The 22,957-nt window shown below is 51.5% G+C and overlaps 12 protein-coding genes across 14 annotated transcripts; 5 read left to right on the forward strand and 7 right to left on the reverse strand.

The window, feature by feature from the left end:
- Positions 1 to 32: 32 nt before the first annotated feature.
- On the forward strand, positions 33 to 2,724 carry PV06_00136 (uncharacterized protein). Its single transcript, XM_016400602.1, has 3 exons — positions 33 to 802; positions 850 to 2,167; positions 2,222 to 2,724. Exons 1-3 carry the CDS (start codon positions 220 to 222, stop codon positions 2,295 to 2,297), a joined length of 1,977 nt encoding a protein of 658 aa, XP_016267655.1. The 5' UTR covers positions 33 to 219; the 3' UTR covers positions 2,298 to 2,724.
- On the reverse strand, positions 2,648 to 4,666 carry PV06_00137 (uncharacterized protein). The gene has a single exon (XM_016400603.1). The coding sequence runs from the start codon at positions 3,946 to 3,948 to the stop codon at positions 2,827 to 2,829; it is 1,122 nt and encodes a 373-aa protein (XP_016267656.1). The 5' UTR covers positions 3,949 to 4,666; the 3' UTR covers positions 2,648 to 2,826.
- Positions 4,667 to 4,723: 57 nt separating this feature from the next.
- On the forward strand, positions 4,724 to 6,411 carry PV06_00138. 3 transcript variants are annotated; one of them, XM_016400604.1, is made up of 4 exons: positions 4,724 to 5,021; positions 5,092 to 5,207; positions 5,277 to 5,454; positions 5,519 to 6,411. In XM_016400604.1, the coding sequence occupies exons 1-4, from the start codon at positions 4,919 to 4,921 to the stop codon at positions 6,247 to 6,249; spliced, it is 1,128 nt and encodes a 375-aa protein (XP_016267657.1). In that variant the 5' UTR covers positions 4,724 to 4,918; the 3' UTR covers positions 6,250 to 6,411. The 3 variants fall into 3 exon arrangements, with proteins under 3 accessions (XP_016267657.1, XP_016267658.1, XP_016267659.1); XM_016400605.1 differs by having other exon boundaries at positions 4,724 to 5,207; XM_016400606.1 differs by having other exon boundaries at positions 5,092 to 5,454.
- A 543-nt stretch (positions 6,412 to 6,954) lies between these two features.
- Positions 6,955 to 9,337, forward strand: PV06_00139 (uncharacterized protein). The gene has a single exon (XM_016400607.1). It carries the CDS (start codon positions 7,788 to 7,790, stop codon positions 8,586 to 8,588), a length of 801 nt encoding a protein of 266 aa, XP_016267660.1. The 5' UTR covers positions 6,955 to 7,787; the 3' UTR covers positions 8,589 to 9,337.
- A 144-nt stretch (positions 9,338 to 9,481) lies between these two features.
- PV06_00140 (uncharacterized protein) lies at positions 9,482 to 12,738 on the reverse strand. Its single transcript, XM_016400608.1, has one exon. The coding sequence runs from the start codon at positions 12,605 to 12,607 to the stop codon at positions 9,755 to 9,757; it is 2,853 nt and encodes a 950-aa protein (XP_016267661.1). The 5' UTR covers positions 12,608 to 12,738; the 3' UTR covers positions 9,482 to 9,754.
- Positions 12,739 to 12,816: 78 nt separating this feature from the next.
- Positions 12,817 to 14,330, forward strand: PV06_00141 (uncharacterized protein). The gene has a single exon (XM_016400609.1). The coding sequence runs from the start codon at positions 12,987 to 12,989 to the stop codon at positions 13,839 to 13,841; it is 855 nt and encodes a 284-aa protein (XP_016267662.1). The 5' UTR covers positions 12,817 to 12,986; the 3' UTR covers positions 13,842 to 14,330.
- PV06_00142 (argininosuccinate lyase) lies at positions 13,913 to 15,734 on the reverse strand. Its single transcript, XM_016400610.1, has one exon. It carries the CDS (start codon positions 15,540 to 15,542, stop codon positions 14,145 to 14,147), a length of 1,398 nt encoding a protein of 465 aa, XP_016267663.1. The 5' UTR covers positions 15,543 to 15,734; the 3' UTR covers positions 13,913 to 14,144.
- Positions 15,735 to 15,737: 3 nt separating this feature from the next.
- On the reverse strand, positions 15,738 to 18,009 carry PV06_00143 (fumarate hydratase, class II). Its single transcript, XM_016400611.1, has 3 exons — positions 17,429 to 18,009; positions 16,357 to 17,374; positions 15,738 to 16,304 (listed from the first exon to the last, which is right to left on the reverse strand). The coding sequence occupies exons 1-3, from the start codon at positions 17,844 to 17,846 to the stop codon at positions 16,118 to 16,120; spliced, it is 1,623 nt and encodes a 540-aa protein (XP_016267664.1). The 5' UTR covers positions 17,847 to 18,009; the 3' UTR covers positions 15,738 to 16,117.
- A 101-nt stretch (positions 18,010 to 18,110) lies between these two features.
- PV06_00144 (uncharacterized protein) lies at positions 18,111 to 20,498 on the reverse strand. Its single transcript, XM_016400612.1, has 2 exons — positions 18,607 to 20,498; positions 18,111 to 18,554 (listed from the first exon to the last, which is right to left on the reverse strand). Exons 1-2 carry the CDS (start codon positions 19,565 to 19,567, stop codon positions 18,367 to 18,369), a joined length of 1,149 nt encoding a protein of 382 aa, XP_016267665.1. The 5' UTR covers positions 19,568 to 20,498; the 3' UTR covers positions 18,111 to 18,366.
- A 114-nt stretch (positions 20,499 to 20,612) lies between these two features.
- Positions 20,613 to 20,996, reverse strand: PV06_00145 (uncharacterized protein; the record flags this gene model as incomplete). Its single annotated transcript, XM_016400613.1, has 1 exon — positions 20,613 to 20,996. The coding sequence occupies one exon, from the start codon at positions 20,994 to 20,996 to the stop codon at positions 20,613 to 20,615; it is 384 nt and encodes a 127-aa protein (XP_016267666.1).
- A 267-nt stretch (positions 20,997 to 21,263) lies between these two features.
- On the reverse strand, positions 21,264 to 21,680 carry PV06_00146 (uncharacterized protein; the record flags this gene model as incomplete). Its single annotated transcript, XM_016400614.1, has 1 exon — positions 21,264 to 21,680. The coding sequence occupies one exon, from the start codon at positions 21,678 to 21,680 to the stop codon at positions 21,264 to 21,266; it is 417 nt and encodes a 138-aa protein (XP_016267667.1).
- A 414-nt stretch (positions 21,681 to 22,094) lies between these two features.
- Positions 22,095 to 22,954, forward strand: PV06_00147 (uncharacterized protein; the record flags this gene model as incomplete). Its single annotated transcript, XM_016400615.1, has 3 exons — positions 22,095 to 22,182; positions 22,395 to 22,521; positions 22,648 to 22,954. The coding sequence occupies 3 exons, from the start codon at positions 22,095 to 22,097 to the stop codon at positions 22,952 to 22,954; spliced, it is 522 nt and encodes a 173-aa protein (XP_016267668.1).
- Positions 22,955 to 22,957: the final 3 nt, after the last annotated feature.

Consider the following 22,957-nt stretch of genomic DNA (forward strand, 5'->3'; position numbering starts at 1 on the left):
TGTTCTCCTCTTGAACGGTCTGCTCTAGTCCTGTTCTTGTTCGCATGCGTAGTTGGGCTTCAAGATACTTGCACTGCATCTACCTTCATTAGACACTGGGTCGGAGTTCTGAAGGTGTTGGTCAACAAACGCAGTCCATTGCCCTTCACTGCGCGGAAAGGGCGTCCGCGAAAACATCCTGCCACAGTCACCAAAACATTATCCTCGTCCAAAACACAAATGGCTGTTGCCAATACACCACTCTCTCCAACATCACAAAAAGACCTCAACATGGTCATGCCTATGCCTCCTCCTCTCTTGCACACTCGTTCGGGCAACGAGCTGTACGATCGCCCTCAAACCCCGACCACACCGGGTGGAAATCATGGATTCACCAGTCCGGTCCAGACACCTCAGGGCAGTCCGAGCAAGAAACAACTTCCTCCTGGTGCCAATGACTTGCCAAATGTCTTTGAGAATGCCATGAAACTGGCTCCTGCGTCGCCTACCAAGACTCAGCCCTTGTCGCCCACCAAACAAGGCCTTTCACTCGGCACCGACAATGTCAACAGAGACCCCTTCGCTGACCACAACAATCACAACTATGGCCGTTCTGAGAGTCCCACACGTCAGTCAAACAAGGAAAATGCACCAGCCATGAGGTATGGAAAGGACATCCAGCAAAACCACGCTGCACTGTCTCGACAGGAGCAATACCAGCCAACTGAGTCGAGAAAAACAATTACACGTGGCTTGACCACCGAAGAGATGCAGAAGCTACAACTACCCAAGGTGAAGCGTCTTGCAAATGTGACTCAATTGTGTAAGTGACCATGTCTGATTGAACTCTTCCGCTTCTAACTTGACTAGACTTTCTCGACTACTACTTCGACCTCCTTTCTTACGTGCACAACCGTCAGTCTCGAGAAACTGCCTTCAAGGCCTCTTTCCCAGAACCACCTGAGACCCCGAAAGAAGAATACGATGCTGCTTTGCACAAATATCTCGGCCGTGAACGTGCCAATTTGCGAAAGCGTCGGACTCGTCTCCGCCATGGCGATTTCCAGATCTTGACACAGGTTGGCCAGGGCGGCTATGGTCAGGTCTATCTGGCCCAAAAGAAGGACACACGCGAAGTCTGCGCCCTCAAGGTTATGAGGAAGAAATTACTGTTCAAATTGGATGAAGTCAGACATATCTTGACCGAGCGAGACATCCTGACCGCTGCTAAATCCGACTGGCTTGTCAAGCTGCTCTACTCGTTCCAAGACGATGAACAGATCTATCTTGCCATGGAATACGTCCCAGGCGGAGACTTCAGGACACTATTGAACAACACTGGCGTTCTACACAATCGACATGCTCGTTTCTACATCGCAGAGATGTTTGCTTGCGTTGACGCCCTTCACACCTTGGGCTACATTCACAGAGACTTGAAGCCGGAAAATTTCTTGATCGATGCTACTGGCCACGTCAAGCTCACCGATTTTGGTCTTGCTGCTGGTATGCTGAGTCCCATCAAGATTGAAAGCATGAGAATCAAGCTCGAGGAGGTCGGAAATACCCCAGTGCCTTTTGGCATCACACCAGTTGAAGATCGATCAGCCGACCAACGACGTGAGGGATACCGTTCTTTGCGAAAGAAGGACATCAACTATGCCAAGTCGATTGTCGGCTCTCCAGACTACATGGCCCCTGAGGTTCTCAAAGGGGAACAGTACGACTTTACCGTTGATTACTGGTCCCTGGGATGCATGTTGTTTGAAGCACTTGCAGGATACCCTCCTTTTGCTGGTGCGACAGTTGATGAGACCTGGCAGAACTTGAAGAGATGGCAACGTGTTCTGCGAAAGCCAATCTACGACGATCCAAACTATTTCCTCAGCAAGCGCACCTGGGATTTGATCACTCGTCTCGTGGCGGCCAAGGACAATCGTTTCAAGAACATTTCAGAAATCCACAAGCATGAGTACTTTGCCGAAGTTGATTTCAATGCACTCAGAGAGCAAAAGGCACCGTTTGTGCCCGAGCTTGACTCTGAGACCGATGCTGGATACTTTGACGATTTCAGCAATGAGGCCGACATGGCCAAGTACAAGGAAGTGCATGACAAGCAGCGAGCTCTTGAAGACATGGCCGAGAGAGACGAGAAAATGGGCAAGAGTTTGTTCGTCGGATTTACTTTCAGGTATTTATCTTTCACCTTTTAGCAAGTGAGCCAATACTGACATTGACTACACAGACACCGTAAGCCAGATACAGAGGCAAGCCCACGAAAGCGAATTGAGACGGACGGCACATTCGGAACAATGTTTTAGTTGCTCAAGGATGGTGCATAGACCGTTAGCACCAGGGTTTCGAGGAGCCAGGGTCTAGGCGAATTCTGGACACCAGGATCAGGAATCGTTTGCGCAGAGCAGTCACGGAAACTCCCGTCTTGTTGAATTGGGGAACGGCGTTGGGATCGCATATTGTGGTCGAGCAAACTATGACTTCCAGGGGTTTCGGTTACTATTACTTTCGTGTACGTGCATGTAATGTGGGATGACAGAAATGATGCTCAGGCCATGCAGTGAATGTTGGTATGAATGCGGATTGGACTCGGAATTGGTCTTGGTTGCGGATAGAGATCATCAAGTGCAAGAGGTGTAAGTACCTTGGTAGTACTGGCATGGCCAAGGTAGAGCATTCAACTATTGGACTGTTTTCAAGTGAACCAGATGAGTTCTAGTGTTTTGTCATGCCCTACTAAGTTTCTATCTATGCAAGATTTTTTCTTCTTCGCTAAACTGTCATGTCCATTTCTTTGATGTTCCTCGTTCGTCGTCAATACATTTCTTGGTCTCACTACTGCTTGAAGTTCCTCGCATACCCAGGCCACTGCCTCTCAAAGGCCTCGACGGTGTCCAGGATGGACTTGTCGTAGCGGATGAAGCTGTCGGCACCGCCCAGGGCCTTGTGCGCCTTGGTCGAGACCAGACTGCTCTCGCCCTCGACGAAGCCATAGTCGGGCGGGGTGTAGCCTTGGCCAGGGTTGCCGACGACGATGTCTCGTCCGGGGAATTTCTCGCGCAACAAATCCGCGGCGGCCTGGGGGGGTGCTTTGCCCATGGACAGCAGGTACCGTTGTCCGTCGCTCCGGTCGGGGTGTTCCATGGCCCAGACGTGCATGCGGGCCACGTCTCGGACGTCGACGTAGCCGGCCCCGCCGATCTGGGGAGGGAGTTGCTTGTCGCCGCTCCAGATCCGCCACACCGGGAGGAGGGTCTCGTTCAGCCCCTGGGGGGACTGGGGCCAGGACACCGGCGGGCCGGTGACGACCGCCGGCAGGACGGACGAGACGGCGAATCGGGGTTGGTGTTCCGCCACCCAATCCCAGACCGCCCTTTCCGCCGCGGCCTTGGACGCCCCGTAGGCCACGAGGGCGGAAAAGTCCTTGCGGGCGACGGCCTCGCCGCTCGTGTTCCAGTCGGCCTCGGTGTAGGCGTGGTCGGGGGCCTGTCTCCACCTGTCCACCACGGCGGCGACCGAGGAGGTGACCACGAAAGACCTCAGGGTGGTCGTCGTCGTCGTCGACGACGACGACGACGAGGCGTGGGCGAGGGCCGAGTTCAGGATCGACAGGTTGCCGCCCACGGCGGGCCTGAAAAAGTCGTCGACGTTTGTCAGGGAAAAGTCGACGGGCGAGGCGGTGTGGATGACGGCGTGGACTCCACGCACGGCCGAGTCGAACGCACCCGGGGCGGTGATGTCGGGGACCACGGCGTGTTCGTATCGCGAGTCGTGACCCTTGAACGCACCCGACAACAGATGTGTCTGGGTCGCGGAAGACCTCGACGTTCCCCTGACCTTGTACCCCTTTCGGAGGAGTTGGACGCCGATGTGCGTGGCAATGTACCCGTTTATACCGGTGATGAGAACAATCTTGTCCTCGTTGGCCGCCGTCACGGCGGACGACGGTGGTGACATGGTGGGCGACGATGGCGACGACAACGGCGAAGAGGGTGATTTTTCTTCAGCGGCAGCAGTAGCGAGAATGGGTGACTGTGGTGATCGACTTCTACTCCGACTGAGGGATCGTAGGTAGAGGTGAGAAAGTCTCTTTGAGGTCTCTATTTTGGCGACTTTGGGGGGGGGTCAGGGCCTTTCGCTGGGGGCTTTGTTTTTATATACAGTCAGGGTAGGTTCAGGTATCTGGGTACCGGTACAAGTACGAGGTGTAATGTACGATGCTCGTTGATGTTTGACCAAGGAGTTTGGGCAGATCTCGTTTATCTCATCCGGAGACTCGGTTGTTTCTTTGGGACCGCAACGCCGGTTTTAGCTGCTCCGTAGAGGTAAGGATAGATGGAGGCCCACAAGAGTGGGGGGCAAGGAAGTTCTCCCGACTTTGAAATGTTGTATTTTTTAAAGATTTATTGATTCAATTCATCCGTAATCCTGTTGTCAAGTGAAAAGCGTGCTGCCGTGATTGTTTCAACCCAGCCGACTGATTCCGTATGACTAAAGGTTGAAGTCTCCCGACAACGAGAGATTACTAAACTGGAGGGCCCGACGTCAATCTCAATGTTTAGCAATTACGATGGCGGAATTGTCTAGACAGTCCAGTCTATACAGGAGACATGTAATCCGCCTTGAGGCTCTTTTTGACACGTGTGACGTAGATACACCCATTACTTGTAGCACATGAGTTTTTATAGCACAATACGGAGTAGAAAGACTGCCAGCGTTGATTTTGGTAGATATTTAGTAAAGTGGCCGTCATTCTACGTCAGGCGAGACCAGAAATGGCCAATCTCACCGTAACTTCTCCGTCCGCACGTTTCGGTCTGACGGAGTGTTTTATTTCCATCGTCATTTTTTGTCCAGTTCACATTCCCAACGACGTGGTCTCTTGATTGTGCTGCATTCCGGAGCGATATCTTGCCGCTCAATTTCGATGCTGCCACGAGTTCAGAATTGTTTCAACAGTAGTATTGCCAAGGCCCATAAGACTTCACCGTTCCGTACGAAGCGCAGCGCCCCTGGGTTACTTTTGTTTGGTAAGGGAGTTGATTCGAAGGTGGCCTTCGAGCAATATTCAAATTGACGGTAGTTTGACACTTGACACAGATCGCGAATTCTATGCATGGGCAGGTAGACGCTCGTTGACTGTCCGACAACGATCCTCGTGGTCAAGGTCAATTGGGAGCACTATGGCTGAGAGGAGGCCTCTGAGGTATGCGGACGTGCGTCGACCAAGGCAAAGGGCCATTTTTGTCAACGTGGCATCGATTCACTGACGGAAAGAAGCACAGATCGGCATCAATCTAGGAGATCCCGTCTTTCGTGGAGAGTATCACGGAAAAAAGGCACACGAAGATGACCTCGACGATGTGATTGAACGAGCCGTGGCTGTGGGATGCACCAAATTCATGGTCACGGGATCCAGCTTGAAAGAGTCTCAACATGCCGTCCAAATCGCAAAGCAATACCGTAGGTGGAAGTCCCGGGAATTGAAAAGTCCCAATATCTCTCTCTGACCTGACATGGACACCAGCTGGCAAATGTTACGCGACGGTCGGAATACATCCTTGCTCGACGCAAGACTTTGACACCCATCCCGGTGGGCCCGAGGCATTAATTCGAGACCTTCGAGCACTCGCCATCGAAGCAAAGAACGATGGCTATGCTGTCGCTTTTGGCGAGATCGGTCTGGACTATGACCGACTGTTTCTGTCGCCCAAAGATGTCCAACTCCGATATTTTGAACTCCAACTTGATTTGGCCGAAGAATTGCGAATGCCACTCTTTCTGCACTCGAGGGCATGCAACGAGGATTTCGAGAGGATTCTTTCAGCACGACTGGACAAGCTTCCCAAGCGTGGACTGGTGCACAGCTTCACCGGCACGGTACCTGAGATGGAGTCACTGTTGAAGCTTGGATTCGACATCGGGATCAACGGCTGCAGCATGAAGACCGGAGAAAACCTCGAGGCGGTCAAGGCTGTCCCTCTAGAAAGACTACAGATTGAGACGGACGGCCCATGGTGCGAGATCAGAGCGTCACATGCATCATCACAGTACCTGAAGGACGGCGGCCCGGCAGTGCCAAAAGCGGTGAAGAAGGAAAAGTGGCAAAAAGGGTTGATGGTCAAGGGACGGAACGAACCAGCTACGATTGTCCAAGTGGCACATGTGATTGCACGGGTAAAAGGTGTCTCGGTGGAAGAAGTATGCGAGGCGGCATGGAAGAACTCGACCGAGATGTTCGTTCTGGGGACTTGTTGAGGTACACTCGACAGTTATCAAGGCCGAGACTTGTTAGCGTCCAAGTATTCGTATCATTGAGGTCATCTGAGCGACTTTCGGGGGAGAGGGAGTTGTACGAGTAAACGAGTAGAATAGAAAGATATGGACACTAGAAGATAGAAGAAGCATTTCGTTTTGCCATCTGTTGTTGTTGTACCTCACGGATCCTGTCGGACGCAGGTGTGTTGTTGTTTAGTGATGAGGGTGGCTTAGTCATTGCCTCTTTAATCCTTGACGCGTAGAGTTGAAGTGACGTGACGTGACGTGATGGGGGCGAGGAGTGTACAAGTCCAATAGGTGCCTGCTATCGTTATCGTATTCGCATTCGTACCATTAAGGTACGGATATCTATGTACAATAGTACGGAGTATTCACCTGAGTTATGTTTCATACTCTGCACTCCGTATATCAGGCAGCAAAGAAGATATTTTTGCTTTGCATCTGGGATTTTCTACCGAGTACTCTTTGGCACGTCAAAGACTCATCCGTCTGCATAACTCTGACTCCCCATATTTTTTACCAAGGCAGCCACTTCAGATCTTCACCCTCGTACTCCGTATTTCCACGTAAAATCAATGAGCACGTGCTTCTCTTCCCGTGTGCCTTGGTCTCATGAAACTCTCTCATGCCACTAAATTCTTTTTTCCTTGTGGCTTCTTTACATTAATTACTATTCGGTACCGACGTCTCTCTCTGTGTGTGTGTCTCGTACGAGCAATTTTCAAAGTCTCCGCGTCGGCTGCTTTCACACTTTCTGATTGATCCATCTCTCTCTCTGTCCCTCATCCATCGAATTTTCTTGTGTTTTTCCCTTTTCCTACTAGTTAGAGCTCTTCCTCGACCTGGTTCGTGTCGTTCAGAAAAACATCTCGCCACGAGACTCACACTCTCGCCGTCTCTTTTTCTCTCACTCTCGCACTGCTGCTCCCGCAGAGCCGCTTTCTCTAAAACACCATGCCTCGAATCACTCTCCAGTGTTGTCGAGACCGTTTCAGGTCGAGATGAACTGTCTCATTCTAAACCTCGACACCAAAACACGAACCTCACACTTTTCCTTGGTCGAAACAATATACATCCTCTTTTACCTCCCCCACAAGTGAGCTTCATTGTCTGGTTCTGCGGCTCGGACGACCATCTTCCTCTCCAGCTGGATCAGCTCTACCGTATCTTCCATCGGTACCATCACTCCATACCGGCAAAATGTTCCTCTAGACGCGTCGAAGACGCTTTTCTTTAAACCTTTCGTCTTCTTGGGTCCAGTTCAGAAACGAACTCTCAGGTCCTCACCACCATCCTCGACACCATCTCCGCCCACACATCCACAAAACTTGTCTCTCGAGGACCTTTTCCCTTCTCATATATATCTCCTTCCAGCCTTCTTTTCGTCGGTCTTGAATTTCCTCCTAACAAAATTCACACATCGTCACCCGAGTCGAAATTCGCCGTAAACCGTCACCTTGATTACAACAAGTTTTCAAACGGCTTCTTACGATAACAAAGAAGCCACCACACCGAAAATGTCGGTCCAAACCCAAGATCTACAGGAAGTGCGTGCCAGTGTGGAAGCTGCTGCGGATTCTCTCGCGGCTCTTGACGTCTCTTCAACCCCCATCAGCAATCAGGACGACAAATCCCAGCCGCCAACCCCAGATGGATCGGGACGCCCAGCCAATTTCCAAGTCATTGCCCCCGGCCTATTCAGATCCAGCTACCCTCTGTACGCCCACTTCGACACCCTGTCGGATCTCGAGTTGAAGACCATCATCACCCTGGTTTCTTCGCCCATCCCGTTCGACTATGCCAACTTCATCACGTCCAACGGCATCACCCACTACCAGATCCCCATCCAGGCCAACAAGGACCCCAAGGTCTACAGCCCGGACGGAACCGTCAACAAGGTGCTGAACCTGATCCTCGACCCGTCCAACTACCCGATGCTCATCCACTGCAACAAGGGCCGCCACCGCACCGGGACCATGGTCGCCTGCTTCCGCAAAGTCACCGGCTGGACCTTGGAGGATTGCATCGAAGAGTACGAACGCTATTCCAAGCCAAAGGACCGGCCCTTGGACAAGATCTTCATCGAACGTTACGACGCCAACACCTTGAAAGCCCTCGCCCTCGAAAGAGGCTACGTCGGCGGCATTTGGCGAGCACCGGTGCGATCCTCCACCAAATCGTCCGTCTACACCAACAATACCCTCGAGACTGCCACCACGAGCGACGACTCCGAGTGCCCCCCGAACGACTACCAAGAGCGGGTCAAGAAAGAGAATGACGCCATCCTCGAATCCGCCAGACGCTGGTCGTACAAGTGACCGTTCCGTCGTTGGCATCAGGTACCGGGTGTACACGACAACAACAACAAACAACAACAACAATTGACATACGAAGAACAACAACAACAACAACATTGCACGGCTGCACCGGATCGATTCATTATCACATCAATCCTTGGCTCTGTCAAACCCAGAGCATCCATCGGAACAGCAGGCCAAATGCGATGAATACAGTAGGGGGGAGGACATGGAGGTAACATCGGAGAGTTGGATCGGTGTGGCCAGAAGAGTTTTGAACACAGAAGGACCAGGGAGTGAACAGCTTCGAGAGACAGAGTATAGTCATGGGTATGGGTGGGTCACGAGAACTGAAAGAAATTCGGTCTGGTTTACCCGCCAGAGAGTGGTTCCTGTCGAACTGAAGCTGGAGAGAGTTCTGCTTGGTCTCGATCGGAAATGCGGTGGCAGCGAGTAAGGAAAGAGGGAAGAAGAAAAGGACAAAGGCATGTTATTTGCATGCTCTTTTGCAGCTCCTTTTCCTTTGGCATTTTTGTATTTTTTTTTGTCTTTTTTTTTGCATCTTGTGAAAGGGCAGGGCAAAGGCTTTGGAAAATGCATCATGCATGACACCTTCCAAAGGTGATGTGGCTTATATTGTGTTTTTTTTTTAAATTTGGCACAACATAGGTACTTGTAAGATACGGGTATAGCCACTTGGGTAGGCAAGTACTTGGGGGCAGGCAATGATCTGTCTCGTGAATGCAAAAGGAAAGAAAATTTCAACTCTGTCCTTGATCTTTTTCTTTTCCTTTTTCTTTTCCTTTTTCTTTTCCTTTTTCTTTTCCTTTTTCTTTTCCTTTTTCTTTTCCTTTTTCTTTTCCTTTTTTTTTAATTTTTTTTTAATTTTTTTTAAACCTTTTTAAACCGAAGCTCTGATATGTACCAAGATACAACAAACCTGTAGACTGGCTAGACCGTCAGAATATCGCTGGACCGTATTATATCACACCTGGTGTTTACTCAGCAGTATCAACCACCCAATCTCGGCGAAAAACAGCATATATCTGTATACATTCCTGAACGCTTCTTGTGTGACACCACTCGAAGCCGGCGTCACATTTACTCTACTCTGTTTATTTCAGGGAACAAAACAAATAAGCTTTCGGCAGGAGCTGGACCTTTATGTTTATATATATTGAATATCATCACAAAGGTGGTCCAAATCGATCACAATCCCTGAGGCATCTTCTCAACACCCTCGAGACATTTTCTCGATCGTTCGTATCTTGCGTCTTCCACAGTCTGCGGACCGTGGCCCAGACTTGTTCGACCTTTTTCCGGTCCCCCGTGCACACCGTGTAGGCGCGCAGTAACCAACATATCAGCGGCCTCGTGGCTTGGACTTGGTGTTTTGACGTTATCGAAATAGGTCTCGTATCTCGCTCGTCTTGCATGTCCTGGTCTTGCATGTCCTGGTCTTGCTCGCGGTCTTCGTATTGGCCGTTATGATCTTGCCCTTCGTAGTGCGGACCCTGATATTCTCCTTCATGTTCACTTCTTTGCTCTTCTAAATGCCCTGATTCATCATGCTGCCGGTGCTGTTGGAAAGCAGGATCGATCACTTGACTAGGCGACGGTAAAACGTATTCGCCTTCTTCTCGATCTAAAGCCGCGTCGCCGAGAGGGTAGTATGTCTCTTGTGTATGTGGAAGCGATTGTTTGGTAGTGTATGAGGAGGATGGCGACGACGACGACTTGAACAATGCCCTTTTCTGTTCTTCTTCCTCATCAAAGAGCTCGGCGTGAACGCGCTCAATGTGTTTGCGGCGTTCTCGAGGAAACACTGCCAGATCTAGAACAAACTCATTCCATGTGCTAAGCTTCTTCATAGGTGTTGGGCGTGTGGGATCAGACGTGTGCTCAGGGGATCGCTCGATTGCCTCGGACGTGGGCAATGTGGCATCGGCATCTCTCGAAAACTTGCCCCTTGAAGCAGCTTGCCCGGCTCGGATGGCGTCTTGACATGCTTTCCAGACCAGATCCAGCCGTTGATTATTCCAGGACGCATCAGGGTCTCGAGTGGCTCCATGCAAGGCAAATCCTTTGAACAACAACTGGAAGAATACGCTCTGCATGGGTAGGTTGAAGAGGGTTTTCATCTCCTCGAGCAAGACTGTGATCCGGTTGAGGTTCCCAGAGACATTGACATGGTGAGAGATCATGGTGCGAAAAGTGACATGATCAGGAGTAAGTGGCATTGCGTCCTGTAGCTGTTGGTGTTGTTCGGGAAGTATATCCTTCAACCTCGACGCCTTCAGCAACACCCTCTTCAGATGATTGGCTGCTAGTTCATGTTCGATCACTTCCCCTCCAGGCAACGGATATCGTCTGTACAAGACAGTCTGACCATCGTCCCGTCTGCCTCGTCGCAGGTTTTCTTGGAGGCTTTTCATGCGTTCATATATCTGCTCCGCAGCAGTTGGCTCTTGTGCGTTGTACAAAGACGCAATCACGCAGTTGAGCACCAGAGTATCAATAATCTCGCCAGCATCTACAAAATCTCGATAAGCTTTTCGTACACCGTCTCCATCGGCTCGCAATCCATGGTAGTAGATGACACTTACGCGACCGAGCCGGTTCAGACGAAGGCCACGGTCATGCATCTCCTTCAACACCATCTGCGCCAGGGGATACTTGTTGGCTCGGACTGCAATATCGAAGAGGATGTTGAGAGTTACATGATGGGACTTGACGCCTGCCTCGTGTTCCATCCGTCTCCATATTCGAAAGGCGGCGTTGACTTCTGATTGAGTGACCTTTGCGAATGATCGTCCAGCTAGGTAGATGGCCGAAGCCCATTCAGCCCTAGTGACTGGTACATCCGCCCTTTGCGCATCGTCAATCAGTGAGAGATACCTGATCATCGACTTTTCGCTCTTTTGCCATGGAGTTGCCATGCGTTGTAAGAAAACCCGTACTATACCTCGGGGCAAGAATGCCATACCAGGCTGCGGTAGCCTTTTGTAGGCTTTGAACAGCTCTGCATTGCTGGAGTGGTTGTCCAGTAGTAAATCAACAAAATCCTGGGTGACACTGACTTCCCGTAGTTGACGTGAAAGCAGTCTTTCCTCGACCTCTTTTAAAGGCGATTTGTAGTCTTCATCATCGTTATAGAACTCCGCAAATGCTTGTGGTGGAGCAAAGTCCTCTGACAACTTGAACGCATAATCCTCCAGCAGCACGGGTGTTGGAGAAGCATCAGGCGACTCGGGGTCGAACCGTCTGTGGTTGGTATAATAGTACAAGTCAACCAATGCCTTGTAATCATCCCTCGACAGAACGACCTCCGGAGGTGGTGGTGCGGGCTCGATTCGAACGGGTGCGTGCTTTGTCGACTCGGCCAGTTTGGACTTCATTTGAGCCAGTTTATTCTCAAGTTTCCTCACAGAGTTTAGAAGTTGCACCTGTTCCTCAAGCTGAGATGCCGACCGCTCTTGCTCCTCCTGCTCATGCTCCTTTTTGTCTGCCTCTTCCCTCACAGGTTCTTGTCTCATTTCGTCCATCTTGTCCTGAAGCACATCCAAATCATGGAAGAACCCCATCGGCAGGCGGCTTTTGGCGGCGAATTCAAAGGTATTATCATCGAAAAAGTCCTTCACACGATTGGCTTGTCTAGGCCGTGCTTGTGCTAATCGAGACGTGGTACTCATGTTTCGACAGCGAGCCTGGAAAGATCTTGCGTCTGCAGGGTGGCGGCTATATGTCCTGTGACCGTCCATCGCTCGGATGGCAGCTCCTCCATTGCCTGAGACGCCCTTTGATTGATCTCGAGAGTTCTTTCTGGCTCGGTGGCAGCTTGTGGCGTGCGCCAATGCGCCGTAGAACATCGACTCGAGCGACTGTGCATCTTGTACTCGCAGGGCCGTTGATACATTACGGGATTGGCGGCAGGTAGTCAGACGGCTCGACGGGAAAAGGAAATCGCAAAAGGCTAGAGGAGACGTCGAGGTCGTATTCTGAATGCTTCTGCACCCTGCAAACTTCGAAGGCCGGTGCATATGACCGCAGGCATATTCTCACCGAAGGTCCCTACGGAGGCGAGAAGAGCCTTGGATGTAGGGGTGTTCGTCGAGGGAATGAGATTCAGGGCGTTCTTTGTGCTGTGTAGTCGTAGTAAGACAGACCTCCGTCTCATGGTCGGCAGAGTGGAAAATACATAATATGGAATGGGCATCCTCTTAGCGCGACTTTTTCGCCGCAGCCCTTTCGGAGCTTTCGAATTATTTCGACTTGCTCAAGCAAGACAGAGCATCAAACCCCCTACCACGTTTCCGCCCGTCTACATACAATGCGATAACCAAAGGTCAGATCTGCCCAGCAAGCCTAATTGAAATCTTTCTCCTCTTCTATCAGCTTCCCACCACCTCCCTGTCCGCGATGGGCCGCCTGGACCTCACGGCGATCAACGTCCGCAAAACAGTCCTCCAGAACATCGCATCCGGCAGAATATCAACGACGCCGATCTGGACGGACGTCGTTCGCGACGTCCCTCCGGCACAGATACTGATCCGGCAACAACCTCAAAAACACCGATTGACGAGAGTCCGCACGCGAACGCTGCCCAACGGGAGGACCGAGCAATACGCACAAGTGACGGAACCGAAAAAGGCCAGGTCGACCAAGACGCAAAATTTGTTTACGCCGCGACACCTCCGGTACGAGGAAGATGAACTACGAAAAAGCTTCTTCAACGACCACCCTTGGGAGCTGGCCCGGCCGCGGGTCGTACTGGAAACGTCCGGGGACCAGTACAGGAATGCGGACTGGTCGAAGGGGGTCCAGCAGCCGGGGATAGCACTGTCGGGAGAGTCGGTGGTCCAGAGGCAGCTCTGGTTGCTCGAGAACGTGCCCGACATCACCGTCCCTCAGGCCTACGACGTTGCCCGAAAAGAGTTTTACGCCCTGCGACGGTCGGAGGAGATTAGGAACAGAATCGCGGCGGAAGAGGCGAGACACATGGGCGCCAGGTTCGGCAAGTCCGCCATCCAGGTCAGCATGGGCATCGAGAACGACATGTACAACGACTGGGACGCGTGGGCGCGGCAGATGGTCAACGAGCAGACTCAACGTCTGGCGGCCTTTTCGGGGACCGTCATGGCCTCGGAGGAGGACGCATTGAGAGACGTCAACAAGGCTGAAGAACAACGTCCTCCAGCGGCACCGATCGGCGCCGGTGTGTTTGCTCAACAACAGAAAACGGACGCCAGGGCGCAAAGGAACGATGCTGCATGATTCCTGGAGGTACATTTTTGGCCTGCCCAATCAAGTTTGGGGCTACAATTGTACTGCGTAAATGTGTATTCAAACAACTAAAGCTCCAAGGAGGACGGGCATTTCAATATGAGAGCTTGTTTTATTATGATACCAAAAACGAAACCTGGACACTTTTGACATTATCCTCCCCTCATAAAAGAAGTCCGTGTTGCGTGAAAAGGAGAAAATAAAACAAGGTCTCTGAGACACCGATTTCTATCTCTATTTGTGTTACAACGTAGTAACAATTTACATAGACCCAGTTGTCGTGTCAAGGAAAATTTATTCGAGCAACTTTTGAATCCTAGAAATCTGTTCCTCGACGCTCTTTTTGCTCGTCCCACCCAGGACCGTCCTCTTCTCGACGCTGGCCTCGTAGTTGAAGGCGCCCATGACGTCGTCGCCGAACCTGGGGTCGACGCCCTGCAGCTGTTTCAGACTCAGTCGGTCCATGGGCTTGCCCTCCTTCTCGGCCAGGGCGACGACGCGGCCGCTGATGTGGTGGGTCTCGCGGAAGGGGACGCCCTTGCGGACCAGGTAGTCGGCCAGGTCGGTGGCGAGCATGTCCGGAGTGAGGGCGGCCTTCATCTTGTCAGGGAAGATGGAGAGGGTCGACAGGACCCCGGTGGCGATCTGGATCGAATCGGCCGTGGTCTTGACGCCGTCGAGCATGGGCTCGAACGACTCCTGGAGGTCCTTGTTGTAGGTCGAAGGGAGGCCCTTGACGCTCATCATCAGGCCCGCCATGTAGCCGAACACGCGGCCGCTCTTGCCCCGGAGCAGCTCCAGCGAGTCCGGGTTCTTCTTCTGGGGCATCAGGCTGCTGCCCGTCGAGTAGGCGTCGGCGAGCCGGACGAACCCAAACTCGGCCGTCGAGTAGATGATCAGGTCCTCGGCCCAGCGCGAGATGTGCTGCATGAGAGTCGCGGCCCACTGGAGCGTCTCGACGACGAAGTCCCGGTCGGCCACGGCGGCCATCGAGTTGTTGATGATGCCCTCGAACCCCAGCTCCCTCGCCATGGCCTCGCGGTCGATGCCGAACGGGTTGCCCACCAGCGCGCCCGACCCCAACGGGGACCTGTTGACGCGCTTGATCACCTCCCTCAACCGCTCGAGGTCCGACGTGAAGACGCTCCCGTAACTCAGGAGCCAGTGCGACCAGCGGATGGGCTGCGCCCGTTGGAGGTGAGTGTACCCCGGCATCAAGGCGGAGATTTCGGACTGGGCGCGAGACGTCGTCACGCGGAGCAGAGAGACGAGGTGTCGTTCCATCTCCCTCAGCTGGTCGCGCAGCCACAGCCTCATGCCCGTGCCGACCTGGTCGTTGCGGCTTCGTCCCGTGTGCAGCTTGCCCGCGATCTGCGTGCCGATGATCTCGCCCAGCCGCCGCTCGTTGGCCGTGTGGATGTCCTCGTCGACGCCGGGCTTGATCTCGAACTTGCCACTCTCCCACTCCGAGAGGACCTCCCCGAACCCCTTTTCGATCGCGAGGAATTCGTCCTGGGTCAAGATGCCGATCTTGGCGTTGGCGCGGGCGTATGCTATGCTCCCTCGGATGTCCTGGGCGTAGATGGCCCGGTCAAAGTAGATGGACTCGTTGTACGACACCATCAGAGGGTCGAGGCCGCCGGTGAAGCGACCCCCCCATAGCATGTTGGCGTTGGGTTTGGATTCCGACATGGCTGTTTGATGTTGTTGGTCTGGAGATATGGGGTGAGAGTCTGTGGAGAATGTAGCTCAAAAACTTTTTTGAACTCCCCAGATTAGACGTTCTAATCTCAATGATAAGCGACGAGACCTTTGGGGGGCAGAGAGAATGCGACGATGGAGCTATGCACCAGATAGACTGGTACTTCGAGAATGGAACATTTGTTACTGAGTCATTTGCCGTTTACTTTTATCTAGCGACGAGCAAAAAGTTCCCCATCGACGCCCGGATAACTTGCCTGTCTGGGGTGACCACTTTAGGTTAGTTGTCTCTATCCGATAGGAATAAGTAGCATCGCCTAACGTTACAGACACTAATACGGATACTTGTACAATCGTCTTCTACTTGCTTCAAAGCCCTCTGGAAGATATATCCAGACTTATATAGAGTAATATAATGCTTGGCCATGAATCTGAGGCCAGCCGGAGCATCGGTATGATCCTAGTCAAGCAAAGAAAGAAAGACAAGTGTCAGTTGTACATTGAATGTGTTCAAAAATCCATTTTGGATACTCGAAAGAGCTCAAATATGGTACAAAAGTTTAAATTTATTTCTTCTCCTTGGGGGCCAACATCAGTTCTGGTCGGACATATTTGTCAAAGTCTTCAGACGAGAGCGCCTTCAATTCCATAGCCGACTCCTTGAGTGTCAAACCCTTCTTGTGAGCGTTCTTGGCCACCTTGGAAGCCATGTCGTAACCGATGACTGGATTGAGACAGGTGACAAGCATAAGACTGCGAACAAATTAATATTAACTTCGAAATCAATAGTACGTCAGAGTCATACCTTTCGTGCAGCAAAGTACCAATTCTCTTCTCATCGGCCTGTAGTCCTTCCACCAAGTGTTCTACAAATCCGTTCATGGCATCGGACAGAATTCTCGAGCTGTGAAGGAGGTTTCGGATCATAAGGGGCTTGAAGACGTTCAGCTCAAATTGACCACTGAGACCTCCAACGGTGGCAGCCGTGTGGTTACCCATGACCTGTGCAGCCACCATAGTCATAGCTTCACACTGGGTTGGGTTGACCTTCCCGGGCATGATACTGCTGCCGGGTTCGTTCTCGGGTAGAACCAACTCGCCGAGACCGCAGCGAGGGCCGGAGCCAAGGTATCTGATATCGTTGGCAATCTTGAAGAGACTGACGGCAAGAGTGTTGAGGGTTCCAGAAGCCTCGACGATGCTGTCATGAGCGGCCAGAACCTCGAACTTGTTGGGAGCAGTGATGAACTCAGTGCCAGTCATCTTGGTGACCTCTTCGGCTATTCCTTCCGCAAAGCCCTTGAAGGTGTTGAGCCCAGTACCGACGGCCGTACCACCTTGAGCTAGTTGCCGGAGGTGTGGTAGAGATGCCTGAATTCGTTCCAGGTTTCGATCAAGCTGGGCGACGTAACCACTGAACTCCTGTCCCAAAGTCAAGGGAGTGGCATCCTGCAAATGCGTTCGACCGATCTTGATGATCTTGTCAAATGCCTCCACTTTCTTTTGTAGAGCATCTCGCAGGTTGGTAAGAGCCGGGATCAGTCTTTGTTCGAAGTCGAGGACAGCCGCGATGTGCATGACGGTCGGGAAGGAGTCGTTCGAGCTGGCAGACATATTGACATGGTCATTGGGGTGGACAGGCTTCTTGCTGCCCATCTGTCCGCCGAGGATCTCAATGGCACGGTTAGAGATGACTTCGTTAGCATTCATATTGGACTGGGTGCCGGAGCCGGTTTGCCAAACGACGAGAGGGAAGTGGTCAATCAGCTTGAGCGCAGCCACCTCGGCGGCAGCTTGTTGAATGGCTTCTCCAACCTTGGGATCTAGGAAGGCTTGTCAACCCTGTGTACTGAGAATATACAGCTCGGGCTACTTACCGAGTCCATAGCGCATGTTCACCGTAGCAGCTGCACCCTTGAGGATACCGAAAGCTCGCACGACACCCTCCGGCATGCGGTCTTGTGGCTGATTGATCTTGAAGTTCCCCAGAGACCGCTGCGTCTGTGCACCCCAGTATTTATCTGAAGGTACCTCGATAGGTCCGAAGGCATCCGTCTCCGTTCTCGTAGAAGCCGCCATGTTTCTCGTTGTGCTGAACGTCCGGTAGGAGCTTGGGGAGGTGCTAAAGGTCGCCGGAGAAGGTCTTCGAGAGGCTTGCGAAGGATAAGAGCAGGAAAGTCTTTGGGCCGGTATTCTCAAGCTTTGGCTACTCCGCACTGCTTTAGATGCATGTGACAAGGAGGATTTTGCTGAAGTCGGAGTCTTGACCGAGGATGAAAGTCGGCCGAGCATCATGGCGAAGAGGACGAATAAATAGAGGAAAAGACTACCACAAGACGCAGAAAGAAGTTAGATCTATGTAGGGCAAACTATTTCTCGCGATCGTCAAAAACATTGAAATGCGCTGAGTAGAGGAAATGGGCGAGAGAAAGCCATGGACCTCTCCATTGGTTCCCTGCCGGCCCCGATCCGATAAAGCTGGAGCTCCAGAAAAATATTATGTAGTCGTCGGCAAATATCGCGACAACAGGGGGCAGAAGCATGAATAAGCACCCTCTGTCATTCCTGATTCTCCCGGTGCTGGTCATGTCTCTGGACCATGTATTTCAAGGTGTACTACAGTAATAAAAGTGAGAAAGATTTTGGGAGCTCCGGAATCTAATGGTATGATGCCCGATTATAAACAGCTTCTATGCAACTATCAAACGCTCAAAGTCCTCCCTGCAGGTCTGCCTTTCGCACCCGCTGACAAGACTGGGTATCTCTATACAAAATCAAAGCCAAAGTTCTCGACATGCTACACTGACGATATAGATCAGGCGTTGCCCTCAATTGTCTGAGCAGCCTTGCCAATCATGAAATCCTTGGCTTTGGCCATCTTCACCATGAAACTGGGCAGTTTGTAGCCGAATGCAATACCAACACCGCCCTGCGAGCCAATTGGCACGAACTGCATGTCACTTGTGATCTTCTTGTATACCTTCTTGGTCCGAGGGCCGGGAGCTGGGAAAATGGATCAGCGCATGTTTAAAAGTTATGGATAGGTGGAACTTACTCGCTCCTGACAGATCCGATCTGAGGGTTTCCAAGAAAGCATTCTTTGCGAAGCCAATGTCGAAGGCAGCGCCATCGGAATAGCTAGCGACGGCGCCAAAACTGTAGACACCAGTGACACCAGGAACGTCCAGACGAAGTGTGTGAGGATCAGTCTTGACCTGGTTGCGATCGTTGAGCCACTCCTGAGGGACAAACTTGCTGTTTGGCTTGTCGCCTGTGGCTTCAATGTAGATGTCGACCGTCTTGGTCTCGCCGTTGCTCAGCTTCAAGACATCCTTGCCGTCTTCCTTGGTGTGCTCGACAACTTTGACATTGTCGTTGATGACTTTGACACCCATTTTCTCAAGTCGCTGTTGAGCATCGGTGCCCATCTTCTTGTTGTGAAGCCTAGGCAACAAGCTGGTGCTGCCCGAGAGAATTGTGATCTCCTTCGTCTTTCCGTACGTCTCGCCAAACTCGCCGGCGGTCTCAACACCAGCAGCACCACCGCCCGCGATCAATATCGTCTTCGCACTTGGGATCTTCTCGTGGACGTCGTTCAGGGCAGCTTTGAGGGCTTCTGAACCGTCTGTGACTGTCCAGAGGGGAGTGTTGAAGTTGGTGCCAGAGGCAATGACGAGTGAATCGTAGTGGAGGGCAGCAGAGGTACTCGTGTGGACGGTCTTGGTCGCAGGATCGATTGAGGTGACATACGCCTTGACGAACTCGTACTGTTCAGGCCCGTAGCTCTTGAAGTAGGGAGCGATTGGCAGCAGCGCCTTTTCGAGAGGCAGAGATTCGGGGTTGGCGATGACTCGGGGGGCACCAATCTTCCAGTAGAACTCCTCGTTGGGAGCAACTTGGACGACCTTGTACTTGTCCTTCCCACCCAAAGAAGGAATAACAGTCTTCAACAGACCCTGAGCCGCAGTGAGGCCGGCGAAGGAGGCGCCGATGATGACGATCGTGTGGGTAGACATGGTGTTGTTGGGGGTTGGAGAGAAGACGGACGGGTCAAGATGAAATTAAACAACTAAGAAGAATTGAACGTAGACACGGTGTAAGGAGTATGTATAGGACAATGGAATGAAACCCTCAGGTGAGAAAAGTGCAGGGCTGACTTTTTTGAGGATTGGTTAGGGGTGGAGCCTCGTTGATTGTCGTCTGTTGTTATGGTTTCGGGCACCGGGGATTGTTTTGTGGTGGAAGCAATAAAGTATTACGAGGTCTCCGTGTCCGTATTCGTATGTTGTAAGACGCGGCCACAGGGGGTCAACTTCTTATTATATATCCCTGGCGGCCTTACTCCGTACCTGAGGAATCTCGTCTGGTCTTCTGCTGCTTGTCTACGCCCACTACTTTGCTTTCTGCCTATCCTCCCGCTTACAAAACCATTGCGCTGATGATTGAAAATTTTCGCAATTTCGTTGGCAAGCCAATATTCCACGCGCCCCTTGGGACGCGATTGCGACCCGCGTTTGATTGGCTGAGATGGTCCGTAGCCTTGGATTTGATGCTCCAGGTCACGTGCAGTGTCCTCGGAGTCGTGTAGTCCAGTGTATTTCTCGGGCGAGACATCTGTCCAAGGGTAAATGGACCATGACCGTGCCCACCACATTTAGTAATCCAGGTTTTCGCCTACTATACTACTTCTCTGCTCGCAAATAGCGCCGATCGGTGCGTGGGTTCTCTTGCCTCAGTCGAGAACACCTTCTGACCATCGTTCTGATTGTTTCGATGGACAGAGCGTTCGGAATATTGCCTTACCTAATCGGAAACAAAAAACTCATAGAAAGCCGAGATGAATGGCAGAAGCTTAATAGGTAGTTAGGACTTTTAATCGGCGACCTGCTTCTGGAGGGATAAATGTACAAGCATATTTGATTATGCTACATTGCATAGTCAACGAAAACAACTAGGGTATCTCTCATAAGGAACTATATTACATGTCATGCCACTCTCCACTTCCACTTCCCCTCGATAGCTCATGTGTCACAATAGTATACTCGGTACAGACTCAATCCCCTATGGATGAGGGACCCAGCCAACAGTCTTGCGCCATCCATGGAATGGTCTTGTCTTCTTGGGTGCGCTCTCAGATTCGGACGCGGATGATTCGCCCTCAACACTGTGTCGTGGCTCTTCGACGGGAGCGGGAGCGGCATCGGTTGTTGCGCTGTCGTTCTCGGGCAGAGCGGCAGAATTCTTCCTTGACTCAAGTCCTTCGGCAACGATGCTGTGACGGCGGGTGGACTTGCTCTCGCGGCGACCATCTCTGGTCAGGTGTTTGCGGTAGAACTCGGAATGTTTGATGAGCCAAGGTTCGAGCCACGATTCCGCAGCATATGGATTCGTCCTGCTGGTACCAGCGGGCTGGTCCATGGCCATGCCATTGAATCCTTCGGCCATGTCGACAGATTGATATGTGATGGTTGCGAGTTGGTTTTGCGATTGGGATTGTCTAGTGAGGGTTGAATATCGTTGAGGTTTGATTGGTCGTTATATATCACTGACGGTATCTAAAGATGTCTTCGTGAGAAGGGAAAGAGGCGGATTTTTCAGGCATACTTATGCTGTTCGGCTGATGACCATAAGACACACGACGCCGTCAAAAAAAGGCCTCAATGACGTCGACTTTGATTCTATGCGTCGCCGACTCGGATTCTATTCGCGTGTTCAGATGGTCCCGAAATCCGGTGAGTCCGGGGTATGGTAAGCATGATCTGCAGGTAGGGCCAGTGAGGGAACTGTAAACATGCATACGCAAGGCTGGAACGCCGAGGCTGCGGCCGTAGAAAGTCCTAGATGGCGCAATGTTGTGCACAAGGGTCCTGGAATAAGCTGCTCAAACCCTCGACGGAAGTGTTCGGATGCGTGGCCAGTAGGAGGTTTGCTGAGTCTCAGGAAGATTCCGAGCCTATTCACCATACACTGCGATGATGAAAAAATGCCGCAACGTGCATTGACGATATACTTCGTGATGCTCACGCAGGATTGCGTGTCGGATGTAATCCATCGATTGAAGTCTTGTGATGACTTACCTGCTGGCTCTTGCAACATCATCAAGACAGCCCGTTCCGAATCATCTAGCATTTACAAAGCAAAAGAAGTTGCGCCTTGGAAATCACTTCTCACCAGCGTCTTTTGCTTCAGATCAAGGTTCTAGCTGAGACAGAGTCTTGCGCTCTCTTGATGCGTCTGTGTGTCTGCTGAGGGGATGCAAGGGAGAATGTTATTGAATGCGTGGAAATCGAAAATGTCGCGAGGCTGACCATGACATCATACCATCTGGAAATCCACGCTTGCCCCCTTTCGGTGTCTGCACAATTTCAAAAGACTCTGAGCCTTTTTTTCTGTTTGATATTGCCAATGCTCTGGAGCATACGGAGTTCTCTGTACGATTACGAGTTCCATCGAGTGTTTGTTTCGGTTTTGCCTAATGTTATCCCTTGTTTCTAGTTTGACGTAATTGTCTCTCTTTTCCCCGGACCTCAAGAGCAACCCCCCATGTCAGTTAATGATGCTGATGATGAAGATGCTCGACAACCGCTGTCGAGAGCGAATGGCCTCGTCCTGGTTATGAACACTCCTAAAGGTGGGTTAGTTACTATATCCCAAGATGAGTTGCACACGTCTATAAGCATCCCCTTATCTGCAATGAGGCATCTCGCTCCCATTCTCAATCGAAAGTTGTGATTTATACTGGCATTCTTGCTTTGGACGCCCATCCACTACACCTGACCCAACTTGGCTATAAGGAAAAAGATGCACCCTGACAAATATCTCTTTTTTCCGATCATCATCTAGGTCGAGGAGTTTTCGCAACCCAAGACATATCCAGGTCCACCGTCATAGATGTATCTCCGGTTCTAGTTTTCAGTCAAGAGGAAGTTGAAAAGCACACCCAACATACATGCTTACAACACTACACTTAGTAAGTTCCGCATATTATACTGTACTCCCGGGGGGGGTTTTTAAACGGGCCCGAACAGATATCCCCATGGTGTATCATCATCAGATCAGGCCCACAGTGCTTACTTCTCTGACCTTTGTTTTTCAGCTACTGGCCTTCCAAATCTGGCAAGACAACTACCCAAGCCCTGGCTCTCGGACTCGGCTCCATGTTTAACCATTCCACCCGGGCTCAGAATGTCGGTTGGAAGCGCAATTTTGAGACCGAGGTGATTGTTTACACGGCCCTTCGAGACATCAAGGCCGGAGAAGAGTTGTGTATATCTTATGGTCACGCTAGGTTATGGTTCGAGGATGCCGACGCCAACAACAACGACGACGACGAAACCGATTCGAACGACGACAAAGATTTGGCGGAGATCGAACTAAGTGGGCTGGGAAGGATGGAACTATAGTAA

Source organism: Exophiala oligosperma (assembly GCF_000835515.1).
Source record: "Exophiala oligosperma strain CBS 72588 unplaced genomic scaffold supercont1.1, whole genome shotgun sequence".
NCBI lineage: Eukaryota > Fungi > Ascomycota > Eurotiomycetes > Chaetothyriales > Herpotrichiellaceae > Exophiala > Exophiala oligosperma.